General features: G+C 43.2%; 1 protein-coding gene across 3 annotated transcripts in view; it reads left to right on the top strand.

Moving 5' to 3' along the window:
- Positions 1-15,208, top strand: part of RANBP10 (RAN binding protein 10) — an 88,736-nt gene that overhangs the window by 52,381 nt on the left and 21,147 nt on the right. For 2 of the 3 annotated variants that reach the window (XM_032985338.2, XM_032985337.2), the window contains exons 5-6: positions 3,214-3,236; positions 9,603-9,787. In XM_032985338.2, the coding sequence (XP_032841229.1) occupies positions 3,214-3,236; positions 9,603-9,787 (208 nt within the window). Of the gene's footprint in view, positions 1-3,213; positions 3,237-3,521; positions 3,617-9,602; positions 9,788-15,208 lie in introns of those variants that run through there. The other variant, XM_032985339.2, reaches the window with a different exon arrangement.

The following is a 15,208-nucleotide window of genomic DNA, read 5'->3' as shown; positions in this document are numbered from 1 at the left end:
GCACTGAACTTTCATTTAATGTCTTTATATCACTGCCTTGACAATCATGTCAACATCATGGACTTAGAGGAGAGGCTCTTCACACATTTGCTCTTGCTTCCTGACTTCTTGAGCTGTCCAGTTCTTATGTCTTTAAATTTATTAAATTTGTTATTTTAAATTGGATCCAGGCTTTGGAGGTGCTGCAGAGAAAGAATGCAGTTTCAAATTCAGCTGCCTAATTAGAGCTGTGATTCTTTCACTTTCTGCTGTTGACTTTGTTGGATGCAGCTGTGTAGCAGTGCAGGTTCAAGATGAAGTCTCTAAGCAGACATTTGTGCAACAGATGTAACACATAAAGCAAAAGCATTTTATTGGTTTTAGTTATGTAACAGAGGGTGCAAAACATACAGATGCTTTAATTTAAAAGCAATGTGATAAGTTTATTTATAGAATTTTAGAGCAATTTTTGTTGGGAGGGATCTCTGGAGGTCATGCTTCCAATGCCCTGCTGAAAGCAGGACCAACTAGATCACATTAGTCAGAAACTCATCAAGTTTTTATTGTCTCCAAGAATGGAGATCCCTCAGGGGGTCTTTTCTGGTCCCCTGCTTCAGTGTTTGACCACATTCATACTGAATTTTTTCCACTTAATATCTAATCACATTTTCCCATGGTACAACTTGTCTCTGTTGCCTCCAGTGTCCTGTCACCGTGCATCTCTGGGAAAAGTCTATCTCTGTCTCTTCTATACCCTCCCATAAGGTAGTTGTGGGCAGCAATGAGTGTCTTCCCTAATGTTCTCAAGACTGAACAACCCCTTTGCCTATCTTCATCTTGTTGGCCTCTGCTGGACTCACTCCAGTCTCATTGTCTGTTTTTTATTGGGGAGCCCAAAGGTGGACATCGTACTCCCAAGTTTAGACTCCCCAAGTGTTGAAGAGAAGGGAGAAATCCCTTCCTTTTACCTACACTCTTGCTGATACAGCCCAGCTTCCTAATACAACTCCAAACTCCAGCTACACTCTTACTAATGCAGCTCAGGAGGTGGTTGACCTGCTTCACTGCAAGGACCCACCGCTGACTCCTGCTCTACTTGTTGCCCAGCAGGAACTCCTGCATCCTTTTCTGCAGATCTGCTTTCTCTCCAATCAGCCTCAGCCTGTCCTGTTCTGGGAATATTACAACCTGGTGGAAGGGCTTTTCAGTTGCTTTTGTTGAGCTTTGTGAGGTTTGTGCTGGATCGTTTCTCCAGCCTGTTGAAATCCTTCTGAATAGAAGTGTGCCCTCCAGCTTATCGTCCACTCTCCTGTCTGGTAACATCTGTGAGCCTGCTGAGACTGCACCCTGTCCCGTTGTCCAGGTCGTTAGTAAAGACATTAAACTGTATTGGCCCTACCATTGATCCCTGTGGGATTACACTTGTTCTTTGAGCTGCTGATCACAACCCTTCAATCCTGACAGCCCAGCCGATTTTTCACTCGCCTTGTAGTCCACTCAAGAATCCTATGCTTGCCCCTGTGGTGGATGCAGCTCCCAGCCGTATAGCTACAGGAGTTGTCATGGGAAAGGTGGGCCACCTTTGGCTCTGGGCAATCCTGGGTGGCAGAAGAAGACTCCAGCAGATTGCAGACTCGAGGAGGTTGGCCTCATTCTAGTGTAAGGGTAGAAGCAGGCTTTCATCCAGCTGAGCAAAACAAGTGCGAAGTGAAAAACAGGTTTGAGTGAGGAACAATATTTGGTCAAGGTGCTGGGGTGAGAGAAATGCTTGCTGAACAGTTTTCTCAGCCAGGTGTTCAACATCACTTGTATACACAATTTTTGGTTGGGTTGCATAGAGCGTACTCAACAGACAAGGTCCAAACATGCCATGATGTTAATTAAACTATATTGGCTCTCTGCCAGGGTGTTAAACCTTATTGACTATTTATTTAGTAAAATATTCAGGATTTTTTTCTGAGCATTTGATTTTGGGTCTGTGCTGTTTCAAATAGTAATTATTTGTTTCCTGTGTTGACTCCTAAAATTGGTTTAAATTACCAAGCTGCATTACATTGCAGCTCTTGATTAAAATAGTCCTAGCATTAAAACCAGGGAACGGTGTGCTCTTGCTTCTGTGCAGCTGTTTCACTGCCACCCAGAAAGGACTGCTGCACGGCTGAGAGGTGGGACATGGGGAAGAACTGGGCATACTGGTGTAGGTACCAGCCTTCCTCTGGCTGGGGACAGGAATCATTGCTGGCAGCACACATGGGGCAGGACCACAGCTTCCAGATGGACTCTGGAAATGTTAGCTTAAAACGTGCATTGAGCTCAGCCCGATGAGGTGACCAGGGGCAGCAGTTTCCCCCGTGCTCTTGGTGAGGGTGACCAAACCCCCCGTGGGTTAGAGCTGCTGTCACTGGCTGATCATCATCTCACCGTGCTCCTGCCTCGCTGCTGGATCTCAGCCGTGGCAGATGGGGGGGCACACACCCGGGGAGGGGGAGGAGGAGGAGAGGCACCCTCCTCCTGAACGGTACCTCGCACCTAACTCAGATCAGAGCATTGCAGAGCTGTCTCTGGGGGTAGCCTGGCTCTGTAGCTGAGCATTGTCTCTGGTCACAACTGTTAGCCACCTTAGGCAACGTCTGCCTCTGTTTAAATATCTCTTTTCTGGTATGCCAAATGTGAATAAAAGGAGAACCCATACACTTTTTTCTCTATCTCATATTTGGAGCTGTAGCAGCATAGTTAAGGATGAAGCTGTTCCCTGCACAGTATTTCTCTGGCTGCAGCTTGGTCTTGTTGCAAGGCTGTTCCCCAGCTGTAATGCAAAGTGTTGAATGTTCATTCCTGTCTCTCCGGCTGGTAAGGAGAAGTAGTTACAGCCTAAACCGAAGCAGCATTATAGTAAAAAAATGTTTCTAAAGCCAAAGTGAGTCTTGAAAACCAACTCCTTCATAGCAACAAAGGGAGAAGCAAAGAAAAGACAAACTGCTTTTCAGAAAAACAAATTTTTGGGAGAGATATCTGAAACATTTAGGCTTTTCCCTGAACCTTTCTCCAGATGCAAAACCTTGCAGAGGAGGGGGCTGGGGAGGGAAGTTACTTCTGAATATGACAGGTGGTGAAATGCAGGATCAGAGCTGGGATTTATTGAAATGCAGTAACATTTTGTAGAATGCTAAGGATGTAGCCAAGCAGGGAAAAAAGTCCTTTGTCTTTTTAATTCTAATATTTTTCCCCCCACAGGTATAGCCTTTACAGACCTCCCTGTAAGTACACCTATTTTCAGTATTTTAACTAAGGATGCAAACAGAAGGGAGGGGGAAGAGTGTGGGGGTGTGATTTTTTTTTTTTTCCTGTTTGATGCCCTGTTAAAAAATGGTAACACGCATTACTGAATGATGTGGATGCTCCTTTTTCTGAAACTTCGTAATCCTGTGGTTGGGTTTGTGGGCTACTCACATGCCTCCTGTCATCCCTCACCACCTCTAAAAATATGTTGCTCCTTCTGCTGGAATTAAAGCAAAAATTCAAACTTCGTTACAGGTCACAGTCTTCCAAATACAGCTTTGACTGCGGGGAGTATTTATGCAAAGTCATTGAGTAGCCTCTCATGCCCCATCATCAGAGAGCCGAAAAATGCCTAATGGTATTATTCTCAGCTTCTTCCTGTCTCGTCCAAGTCTTGCAGCAGGGTATTTCTGGGCATGAAGGTCAGGCTTAGCTGGCTGTAATGTGTGAGCTCATTGCACAGGTTTTTGACAAGCCTCCGCCCATGATGAGTAACCAGTTCATGAAATTGCTGAAGGAAGGAACGTGTTTGGCATCCATGTGGGGCTGATAGTTACTCCTCTGATTCACCAGCCCCCACACTGAGTTACCCTTGAGGGCAGTGACACCTGCTGAGTTACACCAGGCAGTAACCTCTAGTTGGGTTTTACAAAAGTACAACTTTCACAGTGGGTCAAGAACAAAAAAAAAAATGATTGCTCTTTTTCAGACCCACATGTTTCTGTACAAGGAGCAGGTGCTTAGGAAAAAAAGATAAAACCAGGTCAGGCATATGCCAATAAATACACCCACTGCATCCATTTCTTTCATACATTGAACTTCTTCTCCCTGAGGTTGCACTACTGTCTTTGCATTTGATAACCCCAAGTGAATTTCCTCTGTGGAATTTCTTAGTTCCTATAACTTGTTTAGGCCTCCAAAGTGACTGATTTTCTTGACTGACCTCCATGTTGTGTGGAAGAAAGCTTGCTTTTCTTTATTTTGTACCTCCTGCCAAAAAAAATTATTTTGTTCCTCTAATTTTTGTGTTGTGAGAAATAATGGCTAGTACCTGTTCACCTTCCCAATGGGATTTCTGGCTTTATAGCTCTCTGCCATATCTCAGCCAGTGTCTATGCTGAAGGATGTTCCAGTTATTTAATTTGCCTTTTCATATCCACTGTTAATACAGCTTTTTTTTTAAATTTATTATTGTTTGGTTCCTAGGCTCTTTGAACTTGGTAACGTTGCAGTGTATTGTAAACCAGAAGCCCTCTTTATGTGGGTTGTTTCACAGTAGTTTATTCACTTGAAACAAGTACAGTTTATTCAAGTGAAAGAGTATTTTACCTGTCCATTATATTAACCTTTTGGTGTGAGGTCTTGTGACAACCTTGCATCCATGGCAGGAAGACACTTCTGTGATATACCCCTTGGTTTAGGTGCTCTTGGTTTTCCCTCTGAGTATAGATTACATTAGGAATCAGTTTTACCATATTCCTTCTAATTTTTTTCACCACTTTGTGTTCTCATTTGGCTACACTGCTCTTTCTGAGATGAGAGCAGTCTTCGTGTTAGGATAGATAGATATTTACTGTTTAGGATCTTATCAACCAAAAATAGCTATCCAACACACATACCATTATTTTGCCATTTACAGCAAAACTGTTCCTGTAGGGCTTTGCAACACCGATTTGGCAGGCTGAAATTACCTGTCCTGCTTAGCTTAACTTGCATCTTTTGATCCAGGAGTGCACAGTGAGCTGATGTATACATTTAAGGTGCACTTTTAGGCTGTTCACACCAGTGTTGACTCTCTGTTACAAACAGGGGATGAACAGCTGGGGAAGATGCATGGGAGCAGACCAGACAGAAGGGTTCTTGCAGCAGGGAGGTCTGACAGTGCCACAGAGATTGAATTCAAAACCCTCCTGAACCCAGGAGCGTCCCCCCATCCTGCTGTTTCTTGATCTCACCAGATTATCCTTACAGGATCTCATGCTCATTTGTCTATGTGTCCTGTGCAGAAGAGATTTTGGGTTAGTATTAAAACTGAAGGAAGATCTGGTCAGGTGGTCTTTTTTTGGATCAGCTATTCAAAAATGCCATGTGGCGGAGTCTCCAATGGTTGAATGGTATCTCTGTGCCTTTTACCAGCCAGAGTTGGCTGAGTTGTTTTCTGTGAAAATCTCCTGGCTTTTACAGCAGCAACTCATCCATAACACTGTTTTTCTGGGCCAGTAAGGAGAAGAGTGGATACCCTGTAGGTCTCCTACTGTTGAGAATTATCCTCCCTGAGATAATTTCTCGTTAAAAAGATGCTTGACTGAGTCATTTCTCCCCCTGACTGTGGATGCAAGAGAGGGCAGGAGACTTCTGCCTCCAGGTGGATTTTGGACGTTCCTCTCCATGTGCTAAATGGCTCCACTGCTGTGTTGTCAGCTTCATCCTAAGGATGACTGCACCCAACTTCAACCGTTTCCATCCTCCTCTTCCAATATCCTTCCCTTGAATTACTGTCTTCTTCCCTTCACCCTTGCAGATGCCTATGTATTCCATGTCCTTTTATGGCCCTTTTTACTCCCTTGGTCCATGGCTTCTCGGTTGCTCTTCCAAACACTTGAGGTTACTGCCCTTTCCTGAAGAAGGGGATGCCAAACCCAAGATAGACTTTTGGTTTAAATATTATGCCTGTTGTCAGAGATTGTAGAAGTCTTGAGGTAGTAGGGAATTGGAAGTTGACAGAACATGCAAGTGGTATTTTTCATTTATTATAGCAGCGCGATCCAGGCTCGAGCACAATATCCATTCATTATAAGGTAAAGAAAACATCCACCATATGGAAGATGCATGATGTAATCTATGTTCTTCACCTGCTAAAGCAGCAGTCTAAAAATTTAACTGCAAACGGGAATGGAAACAGCAGTCTTACCTGAGTGACCCTTAAGGTTCTCTGGTTTGAGCAGCTTGACACACGTTTTTTGGCTCTGCCTCTCTTCCATACCTAATTACTGAAATCCCCCAGGGAGGGGCTGTAGGTTGAAAACTTTTTCTTGCGTTGTGATGATGAAGCTGACTGATAGCGCACATGAGTGAGGAGCTTGGCCAATAAGCCCCATTACTTTTACACCCTTCAAGCTTAAATAACTTTTAGGATTGGCATGTCAGTGAGACTACACAAGGAATTAATTTGACCCTTCAAAACATTACTAGTCTAAAAATTGTTTCCTTGAAGTACTTATTGCAAAATTCCCCTTTCAGAGGCAAATGATGAAGACAATATTTTGCAATATTCGCAATGTTAGAAAGTTGAAATGGATACTTTCAGTTGAAAGCCACATTTTGTTATGATAAGTCTCACACATGGTAAAGCATATTTGCTTCAGCTTGTTTCAGTTCCCTCTAAAGGGTGTTTGCATTTGTACGAAAACACAGCAAGGGAAGAAATTACATTTTGGCTTAGCACAGGCTGAAGTTAATACAAAAATAACTGCTTGCAAATACAAGTGACTATCCCACAGAGGGAGTTTTCCCCCTTTTTACCAATTTAAGTCAATGCTTAGGCCTAACTCTCTTATTTACACAAGCCCATATCAGGTTTATCCTGCCTGGTGGTTTGCTGAATTAATAGGAGATGTGAAAAGCAGAATGTGGAGGAGCCCAGGGTGGGATTGCTGGGGTGCAAAGGGACCAGGGGGTTAAAAACCAAGTCAAGACAAACTAGGGGATTGTGAGCAACTGGCCACCGATGTCAGAGGCAAGAGGTGGTCCAAATGTCATGGGGAAGGTGTGCCTCGGGAGCTTGGCATCTGCCTGGTCAGTGGGCTCTGGGAGGATGTCTCCCTGCATCTGGCAGGGTGGTGGAGATACGTGTGGTTCCCAACAGTTGCTAAACAGAGAGGACACATCCCACATGTGAAAAATGGAGTTTTAGCTTGGAGATGACTTGAGAGAAGTTGGGCGTGGGCAGCTTCCCCTCAAAGATGAGCACACCCAAAAGTGGCTGAAAAAATAATGTAATATATTGTAACTTGTGTTTTTTTACTTAAAACTTCCAAGTATTTTAGGTGTCGTGATTCCTGGCTTTGGAAGTCTTTAGGTTCATCTTACTAAAAAGTTAAGTTAATAAAAAAGTCTAAAGTGTGGACTGTGGAAGAGATCTGATCCCTCATTAGAAATATTTCCTTGTCAGCTAGGTTTGAAAGAAAGGAGAGACTGACCTGTAGATATGGTGTTTTCCTCTGGTAGCTCTTCCTGTATCGTGCTGTATTTTCTTTGCACACCCTTCTATCCCAGTGACTTCCTTGGTGTGAGGGTAGGAAAGGAGGATGTGTGCTGCGTCAGCAATGATGCAATCATCCTGATTTCTGATTTCAATTTCCAGGCCGTATATTTATAGATTAATTTTTTTCCTTTGTTTTTTGACATTTTTTAAATTTCAAAATTAGAGCAGGTTGGTCAGGACCTTATCTAGTTGAGTTTTGAAAATCTCTGAGGACAGAGATGCTGCAGTCTCTCTGGGAACCTGTTCCAGTCCTTAATCATCCTCACAAGGAGGAATTTCTTTCTTATGTCCCATGAGAATTTCCCTGACTGCAGCCTGTGTCCATTGCCCTTTCACTGAACACCCTTGAGAAGAATCTGTCTCCATCTTTTTTATCACCTCCCTTTTTGGAGTGGAAGATTTATAGTTAGATTTTCCCTTTTGCCTTCTCCAAGCTAATACTCTCAGCCTCTCCTTGTATGCCATGCACTCCAGCCCTCCGACCATCTTCGCTGGACCCCGTTTGTGAACGTCTTTCTTGTCCTGGGGATGTGGATGTGGAGGTGGGGAACCAAGCAGAATACTGCAGATGTAGCCATGCCAGTGAAAGCAGGGAGAAGAAATCACTTCCCACGACATGCTGGCTCCGTTTTTGCCAGTGTGTTTAGAATTCTGCCGAGTTCCACCTCGTAACAGTCTTAATACCTTTAGAAAAAAGTAAAGTCCACAACTACAGTAGATCTTAAGGAGAGTCCACTGACATTGCCAATGTCTTAGGTCTCTGCAATAGTGAAGAATTAGTTGAATAAATTTTCCAGATAGTTGTAGGAAAGCCCATGCCCCTTGCTGTAGAGGGGAGAATCATCCTAGCTTTCCTTAGGATGATCATTTAACCACCAGTAGTAGTTCTCGCTGATTTGACCTAGAGAGAGGTCTGCACTGATCTAACACCTGGCATGGTTCAACCATGAGCAAGACACCACAACCAGGCACCTCCCAGACTTCAGTTTCATTGTGTGCACCTGTGTGCCTTGTCCAGTGTCTGGGTTCTGGCTGTGTCAGTCTCCGTTGTGTTAGAGCAAAGTGAAAAAACCCAAGACCAAACAGTTCATGAGTGGCATGAGAGAGATTTCTTCCTAAACCCCACAGGCTATCAGCAGATGCTCTGAAGCAGAGGATTAGTGAAGTTTGTGTTGCAAACAGAAAAGTAATTTGTGCTGCAGAAAAGTAACATGACAGTGAATGGAACAAGCTCTTAAAAAATGTGATCCAGAGCGATGAGAACTAGATACCCTTACACCTTTTCTGATGCCATTTCTCTTTTTCCCCACATTTAAGTGGGCTCAGGGATTCAGTTCATATCCATAAACTTGTTCTTAAAATACCCTGAATTCAGAGTACTTCTAGATAGACTTTGACCACGTATTTTCAATTGGATCATCTTTGGAAGCTCAGTTATTGTCTGAATTTTATAGGTGTTTTCACGGTGGTAACTTTTTTCTTTTCCCCATATTACAGTAGCAGGTCAGAGCTTCCATTTGGATCCATATGCTTGTTCTTAAAATGAAATTCATCTGTCAGTAGTGAAATTTCTTGTGCGGATGGTTTGCTGTCTCGGGATCATCAAAGTCCTAACCTCAAGAGCTGCACTACCATCCCTTCCCTTTTCATCAGAGATGTAAAACATTCAGACAGCAACTTCCAAGGAATAAAAGAGTCCACTTGAAACAGTGGAGAACACATAGATCTGTTGATTGAGATGACGCCCCTTTCATTTTTTTTATTACTATTTGTTGGCACTTGACCTTTGGTAGAAATTGCAGAAAACTAAGCCAAAAAGTGGACATGCCATAGACAGCAGTTACGACATCGATCGTAGACTGCTGGGAGTTTGAACCCATTGTTCTGCTTGTATGCAATAACTTATAACTGCACAATAAGTCATGGGCTTCCTTGAGATGTACCTAAAGAGCTGTTGCTCCTTCCTATTCCATTACATTTTTCAATTTAAAGAGCAGCTCTTTTGTCTCACCAAACCATGTAACTGGAACCAGAAAGAGAAAGCTGGGTTTAATACAGGTTTCTTTTTCTTCCTTCCCAGTCAAATCTCTACCCTACAGTGGGTCTCCAGACTCCAGGAGAGATAGTCGATGCCAACTTTGGGCAGCAGCCATTTGTGTTCGACATTGAGGACTACATGAGGGAGTGGCGAGCGAAGATTCAGAGCACCATTAAGCGGTTTCCCATAGGAGACAGACTAGGCGAGTGGCAAGCCATGCTGCAGAAGTAAGTCTCTGTTCTGGTGTTCAGCTTCTTTCATTTTGTTAGGCTTTAAATACTTTTTTAATGCTAATTTGTGCTTTCTTATGGCAAAAATCGCCAGTGCATTTTGCTCAAATTGTTTTACCCTCTGTTTTGTTGTTTAATAGTCTTTCCTGTGTAGATTGCTGCTATTTCAAATGTAAAAGAAATGGGAGAAGTTTTCAGCCAAAGACTGCATGAAAGCTTGTAGGAATGGAAGAACATACACTTTGAGGTGATGCACTGGGGGAAGGGGAGTGGAGAGGACACCATAAAAACTCTAACATAGGAGAAAAGCCTGTATGTAAGTCAGCTGAATTCAGAAATGAAAGAGCAAGAAATAGCCTAAACCAAAGACTTTCAAACCCAACCTAACTGAAAACACAGTTATGGCACTTTATAAATTTATGAATATTGAATGCATTTCCCATTGCAAAAAGGGTTGAGTGGAACTTGATGAGAACAATTGACAAGAGTTGTCAGAGGTCAGGAGTATCTTCTGCCTGAAGAAAGACAGAGTTGACTAAGGCTCCACAGCTTGGAAACAGGTAATTGAGGGAGGTGGACTGTAGTTGCCTGTCAGTCATTTACACCGTGAAGAGCATGACTAGAAAGTGATTTTTCACTGTTTTTCTAAACACAAGAATTGAGGAAAATGCACCTTCTGACTTAAAAACAACGTTTTTTTTTTTTCACTAATGAAACTGTGGGACTTGCTGCTGCAAGAAGTTGTGGTGGTTTAAGTATAAGTGGATTTTAAAAGATACACATTTAAATATTCACAGTAATTCATGGAGGCCAATTCCATAGTTATGTTTTAAACTCCTAAATCTATGGCTGTTGCTTTTATCTTTTACTGTTTATATCTCTGATTACAGATAGCTCTGTGTTTCACCTTTTTATTGTATCCTTTCCCTAAACACCTGATACTGGGCACTGTCATCCAGGAGACTTAGAGGCAGCGATGATTGCATCCGTGTGATTGTTCTTGTTTTCTGCTAGTCTTGTATTTAGTTACTTGCAGATAATTCAGGGCAACCAGAAAAGCCTTTGAAAAGCAACTAGCAGGAGGTATTGAAAATAATAATGAGAATGATAATAATGTTAATAATGATGATGATGATGGTGATAATAATAATAACGACAACAGCAACAACAACAACAATAATAATGTATTTCTTCAAGAAAATAAGGAGCAGGAGGCCTGCCAGAGTTTGTAGGGCCTGTAGAGATTTGCAGTATAAAAAGATACCCTGGGGAAGATAAGGCCATATCCAATTGAATTCTTTTCCTGTGTGTCCAGAAATGAGGTATGTTGTCATGCTGGGACAATTCTTTGTGAGGGACTTGGCAGAGGCTCTGTCTGGGATTGAAGCATCTGTCAAAGAAGCACTGGAAGAAATAGGCGAGGGGAAGTGGAGAAAGTCTCTGGGATCAGATATTTACCCAGAGTCCTAATGTGACTTGAGGAGAAAACAGGTGAACCTGTCACTGTGGAACAGTTTCTCTTCAAACTGCCTTGGGTCAAGAGAAGGGGAGGATGGTGTGTATGGTGCCATGTTTCATGAAGGGTTTCAGAAGAGAGTCAGGAAGCAGTGGGATGAGAGAACCTTGATGTCTGGCTCGGACAAGTCTGTAGAAGCACTGCTGAAGGGCAGATGTATTGGACATGTGGAGAAATAGGATGTGGGTTTTGCAAAGAGGGGTCAGCAGATGTGTGGATATGGTTCTTGGGCTGCTGTCTTTGTCTTGGAAGTTCAAAAGGCTTTTGAGAAGTTCCCTTGCTGCAAACTATGGGTGGACTGTGCAGCCAGAGGCTGAGGGCACATGTCCGATGTGGATCATGAGTTGTTTAAAAGAGAGGCTGGAGAGAGAATGAGTGGGTGAGGGATTGTCACTTTGGGAGGAGGAGACTGTAGAGGGACCTGGATGCATGCTGGTGGTATCTGTGGTGTTGAGGCTGTTCAGAAATGACTGGGAAGAAGGGACCCTCAAGGAAGGAATGAGATCTCTGGGCTATGATGAATTATTGCATGGAAGTGTCAGCTCATTTATTTATTAGCAAGCAGAAAAAAAAAAATGCTAGGATTTGTTAGGGGAAAAGCAGAGGACAAAAATAATTCTGTCACTGTGTGAATGTGATGCACCCTTAATGTGAATACCATGTGATGCTTCAGTTCTTTCTCTCCAAAAGTATGCAGCAGCAGTGAGAAAAGCATGGAAAGAAAATAAGGCAGGATGTACAAAGATATGGGGTGGGTGTAAGGCAGGGAACAAATGTACAGACCCACAGCATTGAAGGATATGATTGTGAGGGGTAAGTCAGAAGTGTGAAAAAAATATCTTGAATAGCCTTGAGAAGATGGTGAAGGAACAGTTGTACTGCAAGAATTAAAGGGCATCAGGTGACCTTGTGACAAGGTGAACCACTTAATGGATGAGGGAAAGGCTGTTGATGTTGTCTAGCTAGAATTTAGTAAAGCCTTTGACACCATTTCCCCCGGCATTCGACTGGAGAAACTGGCTGCTGGTGGCTTGGATGGGTGTACTCTTCTCTGGGTGAAAATCTGGCTGGATGGCCAGGCCCAGAGAGTGGTGGTGAATGGAATTAAATCGAGTCGGTGGCTGGTCACAAGTGGTGTTCCCCAGGGCTCAGCACTGGGGCCAGTTCTGTTAAATATCTTTATCAATGATCTGGACGAGGGGATGGAGTGCATCCTCAGTAAGCTTGCAGACAGCACCAAGTTGGGTGGTAGTGTTGATCTGCTTAAGGGTAGGAAGGCTCCACAGAGAGATCTGGACAGTCTGGAGCGATGGGCCGAGGCCAACTGTATGAGGTTTAACAAGGCTCATTGCTGAATCCTCATAAGATACCTTGAAAACAGCATGGGTTCAAAAAGTGGCTGGAGACATTATTAGAAAGAAAAATCTGTCGGACCTACGTTGTAGAGAGTTACCACCTCTAGGACAGGAAGTATCTGACTGATCATTGGAAGCTGGAAGAGTGATGAGAAAAAGTATTATTTCAGATGTGCCTTGTTCCTTTATTTTTTTCTAGTCATTTGCTTTTGCCAGTTGGGAGGTACAAGTACTGGGCTAGTTGGGTGTTTGGTCTGACCCAGCATGAATGAGATGTAACAACTGGCATTGACTTTAGTGTTAATTTTCATTTTGATATACCGGATGGTTGACTTTATGTCTGCAACGCATCTTATCAGGCTGTTGAAAGACAGGATCCTCTTTCAGAAAGCTTGCTTAGCAGCCGGGGAGAAAGAAGAGGTTCGTTGATATTTAAATGGAAATACTTAGTTGCTAGTGCTCAAAAGGCAACTTGTTCTGAAAAAAAGTGTGTGCCCTGCATCTTTGAACATAAAAGCACCTGTATTGGGTAAGAGCACTGGTCTGGTTTTGTGAATATGTTAATAGCACAGGTTCCTGTAGCACTAGAGTATTTTTTCCTTTCTCTGGTAAAACTGATCATTTCTTGCCACCCCATTATTTAACTGAATATTTTGCCACATTGGACCTTCCCTTTACAAAAGCTGTTGATTCTTCTGTGGTAGGACCAGTTTATCACTCTATTTGTTCTTCGTGTTCTCCAGAATTGTTCCTTCTGACGTGCATGGTAGAGATGTCATGGTCACCACTCTGGAGTTCCTCCTATCTCATTTGGACTTCTTTTTAAGAATTAGCATCAAGTTTCCCATCTTCATTCTCTCCATAGACAGGTTTAAGTCAGGGCTTTTACCTCACATTAGGAGCCCAGCTGTTTCAGGTCGGATCTCCAAGCTCTGGGGCCAATATTTTCTTGTCCTGTGGCTTTGTTAGGGTTTGTAGCATCTTATTTAATCTCTAACTGTGCAGCTAAGCATTTCCTTCTCTTCAAAGACTCTCCTACCTGACAGATCCTGAGGGGTGCAGTCTTAGAGAGGCTGTCATGGGAAAGTTTTGCTGTAGGGAGCGCCTCCCTGGAGAGCAGAGGAAGAATTAGCCTGGCAGAATTTTTCATGTGTTGCACCCCTGGATGTGCTGCCACTGGAGAGGCCGATCTGACAAGGTTTTCAAGTACTTGAAACCTTGACAGGGACTCACGTGGATAATCATATTCTTTGTGTGTTGTTACAGTCTTACAGGATCTCTAATATTTTTAGCTCTTGCCATGAAGAATCTGAGTAGGAGTCATCTGAGACTTGAGGTCAGCTGGTGTGGTTGATTATGGGAGGAGGAACGATGTAGGTCCCTATTTCCGATAAAGCGGGAAGACTCAGCATTGTTTGTTTCAGAATGTAAGTGGTGCTATGCAGAAGGAGGAAAACTTCATGATTTGTACAGAGAAGTGTGCAGTCGAGTTCTGTTTCAAAGAAGAAAAAACCACAGGCAGTCATGGTACTACCACCATGACCGCTCTAGGTGAGAGAAGCACCCTTAGATGCAGCACCGGGATAGCTGCTCCTGTGATGTGAGCACTTCTGCTTTCAACAAGCTTCAGCCGTGGCTCCCAAGCAGTAACAGCTTTTGCTTCGGAGAACCTGGGATCCTGAAAGGTTTTTGTCTGCATGAACATGTCACGTAGGTCGCAGCGGAGTGCAATAATGTTCCTCCAGAACTTCGGGAAATGGATGCAGACATGCTGCTGAATGTTTGAGAGTGTGCAGCACTGCTGTAGTAAGTAGCTGAGACACAGAACTGATCAGGCATTGCTGAAAATTAGCCTGGCATAATGACCAGCATGTAATACTGCTGTGTACCCACGCAAGGACGCTTCCTGTGATGCCACGGGCAGAAGCAGCATAGAGAGGAGCTCAGTTTTTGTACAGCTTTGTAGAGCATTTAAATCTTTGCAGCCTTTGACTTTGTTCACTGAAATACACTGAAACAAGAGTTGGCTTTTCCTCTCCATTCCTGCCAGCCTGGATCACTGTGTTCAGTGTTTCAGCCTGAGTTCACTGTTGCAGTGTTTCAGGCTGAGGCAGGGTGACCTGGCTGCTGGGTTTGACAGAGGAGGATGCACTCTATTCCACCTGTCTGTACCATGCCAAGGGCAAAGGGGATGTCTTGTAGCAGGAGTGATCAGGAGCACTTGATTTTTAAAACAAGTTTTAAAAATTACACACCTGCTTACAATGTTATGCCTGAAAATTGTTGCTGACTCATAAAATACTTCTGTCTTGTACTGAAAGCAGCCAAGTTGAATGTGTGTTTTGAGCTGTGACTTGACTGGATCAATACCAGCTTCATCATGAGAAGCCTATTTTGAGATTCATCACTGGAAGCTTTGAAATCCTGTGTTAGCTTTTTAGGTTTTGTTAAAATCCAGTGAGCGTTAACATTTACCTTCCATATCCTGGGAAGGCACAAGTGCTTTAGAAATGGTCTGTTCAGAAAGACATTTTTGTTGTGTTTGTT

Source organism: Tyto alba, unplaced genomic scaffold, assembly GCF_018691265.1.
Source record: "Tyto alba isolate M040663 unplaced genomic scaffold, T.alba_DEE_v4.0 Super-Scaffold_26, whole genome shotgun sequence".
NCBI lineage: Eukaryota > Metazoa > Chordata > Aves > Strigiformes > Tytonidae > Tyto > Tyto alba.
The sequence above is the reverse complement of the archived record's forward strand: the minus strand, read 5'-3'. Positions and strand labels throughout refer to the sequence as shown.